The sequence below is a fragment of the Heliangelus exortis genome, chromosome Z, assembly GCF_036169615.1.
Source record: "Heliangelus exortis chromosome Z, bHelExo1.hap1, whole genome shotgun sequence".
Classification (NCBI taxonomy): domain Eukaryota; kingdom Metazoa; phylum Chordata; class Aves; order Apodiformes; family Trochilidae; genus Heliangelus; species Heliangelus exortis.
In genome coordinates, this window is record NC_092454.1 from 12,839,639 (window position 1) to 12,855,534 (window position 15,896).

A 15,896-nucleotide genomic window follows, 5' to 3' on the forward strand; every position below is an offset into this window, starting at 1 on the left:
ACTAGTTTTTTTTCTTTTCGTCCTGGTCCCTCATTTCTCCACACAGACAAAATGCAGCTATGACAACACAGAAATCCCCTGAGCAGCACAATTCTGCAAGCAAGATTGTTCAGGTTTAACCAGAATGTTTTGTCTGAAAAGTCTTTCTCTCTTACTTTACTCCAGCTAAAACAGGAAAAAAAAAAAAAAAATAAAAAAAAAAATCCATTATTCTGTATATAACTAGACTTTTGGAATCTTCAGGAAACCCTTTGGTGGGAAGCTTCAGGATCCTACCACAAGGTAGGACTTAACACAGGTATGGGAGATCCATCATCTGAGCAGCCTCGTTGAGCTTTTGTGGAAAGGGAAGCATTTATTTTATAAAAGCAGGGCAGGGAAACCCAGAAGCATAAATATCTACTGATCCTTGCCTAAGGCAGCAAGTGACACCAGAGGACAGTTGCTGATGTCCTGCCAGGAAAGACATTTTTCTAGATGTAGGGGCTGAGCTTTCATAATTTTCACTCATAGTTTAAATTATTGCCTTGCAAATGAAAAAGCTCCTGTAGCTTGCATATTAAGCTTCCTTATCATAGTGTCATGGTTTTTTTGTTTGCTCAGGCATTGTTACCAACTTTCCCCTCTGTTTCTTTCATGCCCCTGACATGAAGATTTTTTGGTGCAGCAGGTACTGTGCTAGAACTCGCCCTCTTCTTTCAGATCTTCAGCTCACTTGTAGTTAGCCACATCAGTCAGCTGTGTGCACAGCTCTGCATTACAATCTAATGTGCGTTGGTGTATACAGCCACAGAAAGTGTGTGAAGGAAATACTTAACACCTCTTTATCTTCCTCTTTCTGCCTCTGCTTTTTCCAAAGTCTGAAAAAATGTAAGATGCACCGCTTTGTTCTCAGTAGAGAGATTTTGCAGGATTGGTGTTTTAAATCACAGCTTCTGTGATAGTCAGCACTGCTATAAGTGGGACATCCTAAAATCATAGAATGGTTTGGGTTGAAAGACATCTTTAAAGATCATCTAGTTCCAACTGCCCTGCATGAGCAGAGACACCTTCTGCTAGACCTGGTTTCTCAAAGCCCCACCCAGCCTGGCCTTGAACACTTCCATGGATGAGGCATCCACAGGTTCCCTGGGCAACCTGTGCCAGCATTTCACTACCCCCATAACAAAGAATTTCATCCTAATATCTAATCTAAATCTACCCTCTTCCAGTTTAAAACCATTTCCTCTTGTTGTGTCACTACAAGTCTTGATAAAAAGCCTGTCCTGTGTTTCTTAAAAGCCCTTTTAAGTACTAAAATGCTCCTTTGAGGTCTCCCTGGAGCTTCTTCTTGTGCAGACTGAACAACTCTCTCATCTTGTTCTCACAGGAGAGGTGCTCCAGCCCTCTGGTCAGCTTGGTATCGCTTCTCTGGCTTTGCTTCAACATCTCTGTCTTTCCTGCGCTGTGGGATCCAGCGCTGGGCACAGTATTCCAGGTGGGGTCTTACAAAAGTGGTTTAAAGGGAGGGAATCACCTCCCTCCACCTGCTGGCCATGCTTTGTTTGATGCCAACATTGAAAGAAACGGCAATTCTATTTAGTGTTTCATAACTGAAGGATTTTTGTCCCTTGGACCTGTGTTGGTCCACTAAGGGGAAAGTGGATGAACTATGTTCTCAGGGAAATCAGCAGTAACAATCCCTCTAGCCAAGAGGAGGACCACTGCCCATGGAACATGCTCCTGGCTCACTGGACTTGACTATATTTGGCCCAAAGTGTCAGTGGGCTTGATCCAGAGGGTCCTCAGCTTTGAAATAGAAGGTGCCTTTCAAAGTAAAAGTTCTGCAACTATCTTCAGACTGGCTTCCTGCTCATCCTTGCCAGCATGTTTACATTTCCCCTTGCTTGTGGTCTCTTTATCAGGCCATGGGTTTGTTCTGTTTCTGGTATAAAGTAAGTGAGTGTGGGTTTCACACACACACATAATGCACACATGCAGCATGCTTAGGATGACACAGACAAGTACAGTACTGAGTGTTTTCACCTTGCTTCTTCACACCACTTTTGGGGAAAGTGGTTGCTCCTCAGCAGATGGTGACGGTGAGTCATTTCATTTTCATCTTTCTACTCTATGCTTTTGAAAAACGTGAGCTAAGAGCTCAAAAATGCAACTACTGGGTTAAAATTATTAGTGTTTTAGCCATCAGCCTCTTTCTTTTAGTGCCAGTGCTTCAGGTGGATGTGGAGCAGGAGCATACCTGTTCAATTTCATTCCCATCTGATGTCCTGGTAGCATCCAAATTCGTACAAATCAGGTCAAGATTGGAGATTTAGCATGCTTCTGCCCATGGGTTCTGGAGCTTCTATGACTTTGGAAATTTGTCACTGCTCCTACTGGTGCTTAGCAGTGCCTTTGGTTTTATGTGTTGTGTTTAATTCCAGTGGCTTTAGAGCTTAAAGCTGAAGCATGTTCACACCCTCTGCTAGCACTCTGCTCTTGGTTAAGGCTTGTCAGATTCCTCCTGTGATGTGAACTATCACACTGGCTGTTGTCCAAACACAAGAGACAACCATTTCTGTGGAGGATCTGCCATGGATGTAGCTACAAGGACAGTTTCTTTCCCACTGGAGTTGCCCCATCAGAAGCCTTGCAATAATTTCAGTAGAGCCATGATCAGCAGACTGCCAGGAAAAAATTAAAATCTTGTAACATTTGAATTGTTAAAGGAGTCCTTAGCAGAGTGAGTCATGTTGGAGTCATCAAGCCATTTACATAGCAAACACATTCATGGTGGTTCTGAGGTTTAGAGAAGTGTAACTGAGGCTATGTGCATCACAGTGTCAAACTTAAAAAATCACCATAACATCATGGAAGAAAAGTACCAGAAAAAGCATTTCAAGTTGTTTACTTGACATCATTTATGAGGTTTAATTATCATATTTTCTATGGTTAGGATTTTATTTCCACTAGTAAGGAACCACATAATCAGAATGTGAAAGCGTATTGTCAAAGAGGCAAAATCCACTTTTCTTCCAGTACAACATCAGTACAACAGTACTACACTCTACACTAAACATCAAATTTCAGTTTGAACTTCAAGGCAGAAATTTTTATTTTTCATTTTTCAGTCAGCCTGGTATAGAAGGAATGAAAAATTCTGTCACTTTTCAGCAAAGCTCTGTCATTCAGCAAAATGACTTTTTCTGATATGCCATTTATTATTATGCCGATTATCAGATTTGTGTGTTTCTGCAAAAATATGGCACTTGCATATATAGAGTGCCAAGCAGTCTCTGTGTGTTCTATAGAGGAAAATCAGTCATCCCAATTGATAAGTTTTAATGTTGGCTGGAGGTAGCTGATTACAAATAATACAGTCTCCTGGAAGTTGCAAATAAAGTCTTAGAGAGGTATAAGATGTGACAGATCTGTGCGTGTGAGCTTTGGGTGTGTCTGTTTCTATAAAAATATATGTATCGTTTCCTTTTTATGCATATTCATTTAATCTTACTTGTTATCTCCTGAATTTTGGATGTCATTAATATCTACTTGCACACACCTGCAAATACGTAACTTCACGTAATAAACATTCCTGCACATGTAAGTCTGCCCAGATAGCTCAGGGCTGCGTTGGTCAAGACTCTCACCTGTGTGAACTTGCTGGAGGGTTTGTTCTGCAGTTACTCTGACTTCTTTGTCTCCCTCCTGAATGTGATCATCAAAGAGAGCAGGTTCATACAGCACCTGCCTTGCCCATGTCTGTGCTTCACAGCTTGTCCCCTCAAAGCAGCAGCCCTGGTGGCATTTCATTGTCCCTCAATGAGAGCTGGACTCCCCTGGGACAGACTCCACCAGAGCTGCAGTGAGAAGGGAATACCTGCAATTGCTTCTTAGTACTTGTTCTTTGTGGTGGCAAATGGCCACGAATTCATAGCTTGGGGAATAGACCTGCCCCTGGTTTCTGGATGAGTGCAGCATGAGATGTTCCTCTCCCTCCTGCTGACCACCATGGGTGCTAGTGGTCATGGTCCCCTTCCTAGCCCCTGCCAGCACTGCTTTTGCATTTCTCTTTCCTGAATTACTTCTGAATGTCTTCTCTTACTCAAAACCTGACTCCAGATGCACCTGATCTCTGAGGTCAGGGGGGAGCACTGCTGACAGGCACCCTGTGGGGTGATGCTCTTTACTTACATTCTAAGGCAATCTAAAAACTCTTACCTGCTGTCAAACCATGACAGTTTTCATCTTCAGATATGCTCCCAGGCTGGTCAAGACCTGGTTCCCCCTGTAAACTGGCAGGACTGAACAGGATTCATCGTTGGCAGTATTATGAATCAGGGTATCCAAGCAGCTGCTCATGTCTTAGTGATCTGATTCACCTGGGTGACAGCAGAGCTGAGCATCATTTTCTCTGGAAGGGATTTTCCACTGGAAATGTATCCATGGGCATTTGCCCACAGTTTGTGGGTATGAGTCACAGACATCCCCACAGCAGCCAAAGTCTTGCTCTCACTACAACAGGTGCCCAGTGTAACAAGGCACATCTGAGGAGTGGACAGAAGAGGATCAAGCAGGTGATTGGGAATAATCCCTGGACATGGAGAATGGGGTTATGTATCATCCAGCTACCCTTAGCCACCAGTAAAAAAAGCCAGAGCTGTTTCTGCCCCAATGGGTCATGACAATAACCCTTTCCTTGACAGCTCAGCTGCACTGGGTGAGATTTCATGAAATGAAGCTGAACTGGCAGTTTCTGCTGCAGAAGACTCCTCTCAGGCATCATTTTTTGTTTCACTGACCTCACACATGCCAAGTGTAGGACTCAAGACATATGCTGTTAGTCAAAATGTGATTGCTTAATGATTCACAGAAGCGAAGCTTCAGGAAGACACTAATTCTGGCAGAAAGTCTGAGTTTTCTCTCCTGAGCCCAAATTTGTGACATTTCAGAAAACTTTGCAGTACAATCAAAATGGGGTTTAATTGCCTCGTGACACCAATATACTCTTGCTTTCCTAAAACCACATATGTAGTCTTTTCAGGAACATGGTGACTGGCCATACTTTCATGCCAGATACAGAGGGGGGGCAAGAGGAAGATGCTCAGGCACTCTTGTCCACCTGCCTCATGGATGTCCTGATCTTGTCCTGATATAGATGCAGCAGTGGCAACTGCTAAGCACTCGTGCTTGGCTCTGTGTCTGCCACTTTGGAGATACAAGGTGCCTGATGTACTTTCAGTCTGTCCTGAGCTGAAATTCTCATAAAAATAATTGCTGTCAAAACCAGTCCCTGCTCCTGAGCAAGACATTAACCCTGGGCATCTGCCCCAGACACCCCCAGCAGTAAGCCTGCAAGGAATACCCCTCTGTGCAAGTATGTTCTGTTGGTTTTCAAGAGTGTTTTAGTCCTTGACTTGAATATGCTTTTTAACAGGAATCACAAACATGTCTTGCTCCACTTTGCATGACCAGGGAAAGCACCATTTTGTTGTCTGTGGTAGGCAAACCTCTTTAAGAAAGTTCTGAGATTATTTTCAGGTGGAATAGGTTCTGCTTTTATCTTGGTTTAGAGTTCATGTGTAAGTTTTAAAGTGAGAATTTTCCTGGCTTGAACTTAGAGGGAATTAAAATGCAGAGTGGACATTATATTTTCTCTGTTTTGTACTTGACACTAGGACTTTCCCAGTTCAACATCAGCAATCCTTTGCCTATGATTAATAAAAAGAAGAGACATAGGGTGTCTTGTCTGACTAAACCATCTTCAATGCTGTCTTTTTTTAGTACACAGCCTGATGATACAGAATGTCCCTTTGTGTGGGGTAAGTAGGTGGGCATGCAGGGAAAGGAACCTTGAAAGGTGCAAATGGCTTTTAATGTCATTTGGGAAAAACTTCCTTTGCTTCTTCAAAACAGGTGGGTTGATCCTCCTTCTTCCTTGCAGACGTGTAAAGAAACAACCTGCTACACAATGGATCTGCAAAATCAATACAGTCACAGGTTTGCTTCAGTAACACAATGAGAATCTCTCTTTAGGCACTTACGGAGATGATGAATCAGACAGTTTTGATGTTGACTGCTTCAGCCAGCTGGAATTTCAGAGTTCCTATAGCAGGCTGACCTGCAATTTTACTGAGCTCCCTCCTCACGACACTAACTACACCCTGGCTCTGTGGTAAGTGCTTTCAGTCTGTCCTTTGGTAAACTTCTGGGAAGCAAAAAGTCAAGCACCAGTGAGCCACACTGCCATGTGCTGGGAAACAGGAACATCAAAGCAGTGAAATTCTGTTTCAGAGTGTTTTACTAAGTTTGAATTATATAGTCATCAAAGAAGAGTTTACTGGAACGGGACGTAACTCCCTAATAAGAAAAAAAAAAAACAAAACCAAAACCAAACCAAACTAAAACAAAGAAACAGCTGAAAGGGTCTGTAAAAGGCAATCTCCCATAGTCGTGATCTTGCCCCTGTTTCTTGCAAACCTACCCTTTATCAAGTGAAAAATAAAAAAATTTTTGAAGAGACATATCCTTTCCAGAGAAAACTCTTTGGAAAGAAGTCTGATTTTCCACTATGTCATGCAAGGCAGAGCATAGTGCCTTTATTTAAGTCAAGACAAAATGTAAGCAATTGTCTTTGCACGTACAAACACACACACACACAAAAAAACCATTCTAGAATGGGTATACAAAATACCCAAAAGTTACCAAATAGATCAGTCATCTCCAGTTTTCATTGAGGCCTTGAAACTCTTTTCCACCTCTTTTTAATGGATACATCTAGCTAACGAAGCTCAGATTTTGTCTCTTTAGCATACTTCTGCTTTTCCCTTTGCCTGTTTTTACTGAAACTGAAAGTTCTGCAGCAGACAGCAAAAGAAGTAGATTTTTTGATCTTGCTATTTTAATCACCACTTTTTTTCCACCTAGTTTATTAGAATTTTTCTGTTTAATGGGGTTTGTTCTGGATTTTGAATGAAATGTTATGATAATCCTCACAGAGAGGAGATCCACACAGATGGAGAAACACAGATATATTTGCATCTCTGAAAATGTGATATATGGCTCCTTCATGTCCTGGACAATTGTTGACCTTGTATTTGCTACCACTTTGGTCAGTAAGAAATTTATCTTCAGTGAGCACTGAAAACTATTGCATTACATTTAAAAATGGCAGGAGTAAGATTATCTGTTTTTTAATACATACATCTCCAGTTTAATAATTGCTTTTTTTTTTTCTTGGAGATCTCCAGGACTCTGACTGTGGCTCACATCAGCTGATTATTGTTCTCAAAGATCACAAGCAAAAACACTACCAGTCTTTTAAATGCTTAATTTGTATGGCATCTTTTCTTAAATCACATGTAGACTCACTTCAGTTAATGTGAAATGAGCAACCAGGACTTGTGCTTTACTATGTTATAGTAAGACTGAGCAGAAGCTAATGTTCTGTTACTTTGATCAACAGTAGCAAGGAAGACAGAAGTTACGTGTGCTTTAACATGGAGAAACAGGAGGATGGGTATTTCTTACAATTCACTGATATACTCTCAAATAAATACATTTGCATGGACTCTGAGATGAAGAAAAGGATGTGCAGGAGTCTGGTTGTAACCGACATTGGTGAGACACTTAACGTTTTGGACATTTTTAAGATACAGAGGTTACTGGGAAAAAAAACAATGGCCTAAAATCCATCAATCTGTATGACACAGAGGCAGGATAACCAGTGTCCTAGGAGGGCATGAAACCTGGACAAGGGTCTTTGAAGAGTGTGGTGTTGCCCTTGCTTCAAAGCCAGATTTGATTAACCTTCATTCAAAATGTGCAGCTGAATTTTGGCTTACTGTAACACTGTGCCCTGAGCTGGACATAGACCAAATCATGCCCGTGATGGAAGCAGCTGTTCCAGAGTGTGGATGAACTGTCAAGCAGGGATATTTTATGACATCTCTGACCAGAGACTGAGCATTTTCAGAACTGATCTGCCCAACTCTAATGTGAGTTTGGCAGCACAGGGACCACAAGGCTGCAAAATTTTACTTTTTCACACCTTGCTTCTTGGTGGAGCTTCCTGGTTAAATGAGGTGCTCAGGCATACCACACCACAGAGGGGACACCAGGAGCTCATGAATGGTCTGAATGGTCTGGACAAAGCCATGTTGGAGACCTGCCCAAGGCCAGAAATAGGAAAGTCAGGGGAAGAGGGATTCCTTAGGACTTACTCCTCTTGGGAGCCAGACTCATTCAAGCGCTGCAGAGAAGCCCATGTATGGCAGCTCTGCTCTGCTCTGGTGCCACATTTCTCTGCCTTCCTTTGGCAACAGGCACTTTGGAAACAGTGCACCCTCACAGGAAACATTTCTGCCCCATTTTAATAGCTTTGTAATAATTTTACATTACCTGTCCGTTTATGAGCCAGCCTTGACCATCTCTGATGGGCTCTCCTCTGTACACTGTGGGCTCTGCAAGGATTAAGTATTTGGGAGTTGCAGAAGGTGTGGACATAATTTTTGTCTATATGTGTTTTTCTGAGAGCAGAAAGGTGTGAAATCTGTGTTCCTGTGAGAGATGATTTCCTTCACATGGCACATTCAGGAAGCCTCAGTGGCATAGACACAGATCCCTGTAGACTGCAGGTGCAAGCAGCTCAGGCATGGCCTGGGGAGAGTGCTGAAGGATGTGTTTTCAGACTTGATGAACTTGCACATTTGACACAGTTTCCTTCTGCAGACCAGGCCAGATGTGAATTCCTAGCAAGGAGGCCTGGAGCCACAGCCCCCTTGGCTATGTTTAGCACTGTCACAATTTGTTCCTCTCTCTGTCCTCCTCCACAAGCAGTAGTACCTGTACCCAGATCCTCACTGCCATCCTTCCAGAGCAGCAATGGATTTTACCATGAGTTTTCACTCTTAGATCACTGGATAGAGGGACTGAATTTCAGGTTTTCAAACAGTACTACCACAGTAGCAGTGGGCCTGCTCAGGAAGTGCCTTCCAAAACTAAATGTAACATTTCTAGGAAGCACCATCCCTGCTGGACTTGGGTCAAAACCAAGCTCCTCCTAAGACCAAGGTGTAAGCAAGAATAATCCAGGATTCACCACGAGACTTGCCCAGCTCAGGCCAGCCCACCCTGCTTGGGGTGTAACTTAGAGTGGCTTTGTTTTTTACGTTTCAAAACCTGTTCGTTTATTCATAATATTATTTTACTCCTGTTATATCCTGGTTTTTTATCCTTTGCAGTTAAGCCTGAAGTACCATTTGGTATAAATATCACATACCAAAAGGAGGCAAATGAATATCTTATTCGTTATAGTACACCACACTCATGGAAAAAATACTTAAAGGACAGACTAAGACACCAAGTAGCCTATCGGCAGGAAGAAGGTGCTTGGAAGGTAAGTGGTGATATATTATTGAACTTACACTAATTTCTGAAATGAAACATTAACAGAAATATCATTATCATGTAAAATCCCCCAACCCTATATTTCTTCAGTTCTCCATCTGAAAACTTGGAAAGAAGCACCTCTCCTATGAAAACAGGCTGAGAAAAGTGGGGTTGTACAGCCTGGAGGAGAGAAGGCTTCAGGAAGACCTTATAGTGTAGCCTTTCAGTATCTGAAGAGGCTACAGGAAAGCTGGGGAGGGACTTTTTACAAGATTATGGAGTGACAGGATGAGGAACAGTTCTAATCTGAAGGAAGGCATATTTAGAATAGATAATAGGAAGAAATTCTTTACTGTGAGGGTGGTGAGACATTGGCCCAGGTTGTCCAGAGGAGCTGTGGGTGCCTTATCCCTGTAAGTGTTCAAGGCCAGGTTGGATGAGCCTTTGAGCAACCTGATTGAGTGGGAGGTATCTCTGCCCGTGAAGGGTTGGGGTGGAACTAGATGATCTTTAAGGTCCCTTCCAAACCAAACCATTCAACATTTCTATCATTTGGTATTTGGAAATTTCATCAGTCAGAACTATTCCAGACTAACAGCACCTATATCTGATGGAGTCTTCTCTAAACTTCTAAATGAAAATTGACTCATTTGTGCTTTGCGGTGCAAGGAGATAATGTAATGAACCATCCAAAGTGTTTGGAAGATTTGCATTTTGCTTTGGTGGTTTTGCTCCTGTTTTCTGTGCTCATCAGTCAGTGAACTGCACAAACCCTTTTCTTATTTAGCAACAGTTCCTTTGTGTTCTTTTTTCACTAAGCCTTTTCAGGCTTTGGGTGCAGCCAGTGCTCTCCCACCCTTTGGACATGATTTGGATAGCAGCTGCCTGTGGTCAGGGCTGCATAGATGCTCTCTCCCCTGTCACATGTGCAGCCATGAAAATGCTAGTCCAGATGGGAGGCATTTAAAAGCACAGATTGCACCTGATCTTTATAGAAAGAACACAAGAGAGCTGTAACTATAAAAAAAAATATCAGGCAATGAAATACATTGAAATGAAGAGAACCAGGACTGCACTCTGGGACTCCAGCTTCTTCCATGTAGCTGCTTTTTCAGAATTTTTTTTTTTATGCTGCATAAGTGTACTTTTCCCCCCTCTCTCTTCTGAGCCTTGCCAGGGAAGAGTGTATTTTCTATCACAGTGTCAGCAGCTGCAAAGCACAGACAATAGTTCCAGATGTTTCCCAAATAGCTTTTACCCAGAGTTAATCTTTCTTCTAGATTGCCTCCCTGATAAGTGAGACTGGTGCTGTGTCTTTATAACTAAATGCACACTACTGCAGGGATGCACAGTTTTCTGAAAGCCACAAATGCTATTCTTGTGTCTTCTAGAAAAATAATTGCATTTTTTTTGTGTGTGTCTAGACAATAGAGTCGCCATTCCTTCAGGTAAAATTACTTGGGAAAAAACTCAAAAATGATGCATCATATGAGGTGAAAGTACGTTCGCAGCCCAATGGAGATTATTTTAAGGGTCCGTGGAGCGAATGGAGCACTTCTGAGAGCTTCAGGACTGCAAGGGAGCAACACTCCACAGAGAGCTGTAAGAGCAGAAATGCCTTTAGTCTACCTGGAAGGAGGCAGAGCTAGGAGCCCTCAGCTCCCTGGCCAGCCTCAGTGGCAGCAGTGATGAGGAAGGGAAAAGCTCACAGCCACAGCAGGGTCAGCCCTGACAGGCACTGGGCACCCCAAAGGAGATGACCCCCAAGCAGACGTACTGCTCTGGGCTGGGGCCAACCCTCCCCTGGAGTTAAATCTCACTCAAGGGAGAAAAGATCAGGTGAAATGCTGCTGTAAGGGTATGGTGGTAAGGGTAAGGTGGTGCAAAGAGAGGTGAAGGCTGGCTCTCTACTGTCTGCTGGTGTGCAGGGAGAAGGACCTGCTTGCACTGAGCATTTTAGGTAGGAGACCAAAAATGGTGAAACAGGGCCCTATATTTGCATGCAAACATGGCACTTTAATGGCAAATACTGTGTGGGATAAATCTTATCACTGCACTTGTTAGCGTGAATAATCCTCATGGTCCTTGGGATCCCTTCAGTCACCAGGGGCACCTAGGGATTTTATGTGATCCAAATCCCTTCACTGCTACTTTAAGGATGAGATGAGTGGTGGCTTCATCTCCCTGGGGGTGATAGCATACATCGATTTGCTTTAATCCAACATAGGAACACATCTTGGAGATAATCCAAGTGCTGGTGCTCTGGCAGCCTACCTCCTTCCTCCTCCGTGGAGGCAAGAGAAATACACCACAAAACCAGGCATATCATAGGCAATTGCAATGCTTGGCATTAATTGCTTATTTATTGTCTTAACAGACTTTGCGGTGACAGTGGGTTAACCATGAGACATTTACATGCATTAGCTGATGTTCTTTGTCTTTAGATAGTAGCATGGCTATGGTTGTACTCTCCATCCTGGGATTCATGTTCTCAATTGTCATGATTGTCCTGATGATCACTTTTTGGGATAACAGGTAATCTAAGTCTTTTCATATCAGAAAAAGTACTGGAAGCCAATTCTCCTCTGGAAGTCTCACTGCTTTTTTCTTTTATGCTTGTGAACTATTCTTTTTCCATCTCTGGACCTCTATACCAGGCTGGAGGCAGGCAAAATGTACAATTAGGCAATACAATAGAGGGTTTTGACAGGTAGAAGATGATCTCCCACTTTAAACAGACTTCAATCTTGGGCTAGAAACACTGAGACCTTTTGGCAGCTCATTCAGTGTCTCATTGGAGGCAGGTTTGACTCAAAGTCTTCAAGCAAGATCCAGAAAAGAAAGCAACCATATGGCTTTCATAAAGTCCCAAGAGGTCTAGAAAACTTATAGTGGGGATATTGCTTCTTTCTCTTTCATAGGCTGGGTCAGCAGGGTGTTTGCTCAGAAGTGCTTTCAGAAGCTGCAGGGCAGAGACCTCTGCAACAAGGGCTTGATGGTGTCTGCCATCAGCTCAGCTGGATCCGCATCTGGCCAGCCATGTGGTGAACCGGGATCTGAATGCCCCCCCAGAGCAGTCATGGCAGAGGTGGGACTGGAGAGATATTTATTACACAGGCAGTCTTTTGTCTGCACTGTAGTACTTTGCATGCATTGGCCACACAGCCTTAGATGGATATATATTTATATTTAAATATGTATATGATCATGTAGAATAGTTTACAAGTTTAAGAAAATGAGCAGATTTTCTGGTGAAACCAGAAACTGAAGTGAAAAAGTCCCTAGTTTAACCATAGGAGGTGAACCTCTCCCAGGGCAGAAAGCCCAGGGCTGTCCAGTGACAGAGGTGCCCATCCATGACATCCTATCCCAACTGACATCCAGAGAGATGCATGCACACATGCTTCTTTTTGAGGAAAATGCTTAGTATACATTAATTCCCAAATTAAACAGAGGGATTGCCTGAGAATGTGCTCAATGGCCCCAGTTAAACCATGCCAAGAACAATTTCAACAACTAAATATTTTAGAGATTGGAGTTATCTGCCAGGGAACACTCCCTGGTGCTGCTTTATTTGGATGTGTAGATGTGGCTTGAGATGTCTAGCTCTTGAATTTTACTGATCTTGAGAACCAGCAGTTCTCTAATTTGCTAGAAGCACTCCATATGTAAAACTGCTGAAAACCATGGATTTTAGATAACAATACTTTCTGATCCTAGATACTTCCCTTTTAAAAAGAGGGGTTTATACACATGTTTAGATACTGACATATAAAATGAAATATATACGTTCCTACACAACTGTAGTAGTATTTATGTCACTGCCACATTGAAGGTCAGCTGGGCAGCAGTCTCTAGATGCATCATGGCTGAGGGTTTCCAGCAGTGCAACACCAGAACTTTGTGTTCTTGTTCCAAGGCAGTAAAAGTGAGACTTGTGGGAGAAGGCTACTATGCAGATATCTGAAACATAGATGGCTGGCCAAGGAGTGGGTGAATAGGCAGTTCGTTGGCTTAAGTAAACATGCACAGGCAAGTATCATCAAATTTGCACTTTAACCACAGCATCTTTTTTCACTTGAAGAAACTGGTTTCGCTGTGAAAAACCTTGGTAACAGCTAGATGAAAATGAGCTATTTGCCAGCATAATTTGCTGCTTTTCCAGTACTTGGTGAAGTGTCTTCCTTTAACTGTGACAGTTTGTGCACTCAAGAAAACAATGACTGTCTGGTGACCTTTATAACTTTTCTTCTCCTGTCTTTTTTTTATTCTGAGACTTCTTTATTGTCATTCTGGGTTATGCAAGCCAGCCCTAAGGCTTTATGAGAATCATGTCCCTCTTTTGCTGCTGTTGAATGCCTTTTTTTCTGCTGTTGCTGTTTCAGGATCAAGCCTGCTGTGTGGCCAAACCTTCCTGACCATAAAAAAACACTGGAGCAACTATGCAAGAAGCCAAAAAATGTATGTACTTCCACTGTTGCTTTCAAATGTGATCAGACTACTGGGGACAGAACTAACATTGATAAGAGACAGTATATGCAGTTGCTGTATGAACTGGGACATCTTTCAGAAGTGACTTCTTCATTTCACTAGAGAGAGTCCAGATTTGCACAGAGAGATGCTAGTCAAGGGCATGGAAATACCAGAAAATACAGCTAGTGCCTGAGTTTTGAGTTGTGAAAGTAACAACGGAGGGCTAGAGAACTTGATACAAGAAGAAAGGTTGAAAGAATTGAGTTTCTTTATAGAAAACAGAGAGTCCAGGGTAGGGAGCACTTACAGAGCCTTCCAATACCTAAAGTGTAGGTAGAGATATGGTGAAGGTGCTCACATCACCAGGCCGCATGGTGGCAGAACCAGAGGCAGAAAGCATGTGCTGCTTCAGGACAAAACAGGGCTCTGGTCCTGCTTCTGGTAGAAGATTGAAACAGCTGGACCCCAGAAACCCCTTCCAGCTGAGGCACTTTTGTGATTCTGTGATTATGGGGCTGGACAGGGACCCTTTGCAAAGGGAGGCCAGAAAACCCTTATGAGGCCATCAGAATTGCTCGTGCAACATGCAGTGCCAGACAGAGGCCAGATGGACATAAGTTGCAAGCCATAAGGTGTGGAATTAACTCACTGACTTAAAACAATATGTCTGCCACATTTTTTCACTAAGAATCTCATCAGTGATGTTTTCTGCAGTTGATACATTATTGGTATCTTTCACTCCCCTACTCCTGTGTTCTCCAGGGCAGGGATGCCTGATGTGTTGAAGGAAGTTGTGGCAAGATTTTACTTCCCTCACTGCTAAAATAGGAAGGTAAAACTGAAGGGAACTGCCTGGGTTGGCACAATCATTCCTTTGAAATGGCAGCCATGCTGCCTGCAGGAGGCCATGGGAGAAATTCAGATTAATATGGAAAAAGATTTTAAGCCATGTGACAGTTTATGCTAACCTATTGTTCAGGTTAAATGGCCTTTTAAAATAAAATGAATTATCAAAGTATGTTCCCTGCTAAGCTAATACCCACTTTTAACTGACCATGCCATTCTGTTTTCCATGCAGAATTTTGATATAAGCTTTAACCCAGAGAGTTTTGGTTACGTTCATATCCATAAAGTGGAAGGTATTAGATCAAAAGCTGAACTGGAAAATTTTCTGCAGCCATCAACTGCTCCAGAGACAAACCTGCCAGAAAAATTGAGTGGATCAGACCTGAAGATGATTTCTGTGCTGACAGACAAAAGCAATCCAAACATGTCTGTGGCTTATGGAGGAATCTGGCCAGCTGAAACCCAGTGCAGACTGCTTGGCACCAGCCAGTTTGCAGTCACTGAAGGAAACCTTGGCTCCAGCACATATGAGGTGTGCCACAGAAACAGGGTGCCCCAGTGCAATGATGATTCCAACCTTTCCTCTGCCCACTCCCTGGATCCCTTGGGCCAGCCTGGACCTGAGCCCCTAAATGGTGACACCGTATCCCAGACGCTGCCTACCAGTGAAATGAGGTCACCAAGCAGTGAGGATGCCTATGTAACAATGTCTAGCTTCTACAAAATTCAGTAAACCTTATAGGAATGACAGCATACCATTTTTTTCTCTAACACAAGCAAGACACTGAAGCCTTCTGTTTTGTTTTCCTGCATCCTGTGAGCTCCCATTTCCACAATCCAACCCGCTCACAGTGCAATGCTGCCCCTGAAAGGAAGTGGTTTTTTCCTCATTTTAGTGATAAGTGACCTACCTTGGCTCTCCATATGCTGCTAGCCATCTCCACTGAAGCAGAAATTAAATTTAATTCAGCTTGACTTTAATATTTGGATGTGATTAATTCAGAGCAATGACACTGCAGACCCAGAGGGGGATCACAGCATGGCTCAGTAAAGATAATGAACTCTTACGGTAACCTCTTGGTTGCAGAGTTAAGCTGTTATTAATGCCTAAGGAAGAAATATGGCGAAAAAATCAAATAAAATAGAATCTAATCTCTTCTAAACAGCTGTTGATTGAGAGTAACTCCTCTGCAGTCAGATAAAGTCCA

At 42.8% G+C, this 15,896-nt stretch overlaps 1 protein-coding gene across 1 annotated transcript; it reads left to right on the forward strand.

Annotated features, from left to right (window-relative positions):
* Positions 1 to 1,935: 1,935 nt before the first annotated feature.
* On the forward strand, positions 1,936 to 15,652 carry IL7R (interleukin 7 receptor). Its single transcript, XM_071729915.1, has 8 exons — positions 1,936 to 2,081; positions 6,016 to 6,154; positions 7,445 to 7,599; positions 9,222 to 9,376; positions 10,794 to 10,971; positions 11,814 to 11,904; positions 13,755 to 13,830; positions 14,921 to 15,652. Exons 1-8 carry the CDS (start codon positions 1,967 to 1,969, stop codon positions 15,419 to 15,421), a joined length of 1,410 nt encoding a protein of 469 aa, XP_071586016.1. The 5' UTR covers positions 1,936 to 1,966; the 3' UTR covers positions 15,422 to 15,652.
* The last annotated feature ends 244 nt before the right edge of the window (positions 15,653 to 15,896 follow it).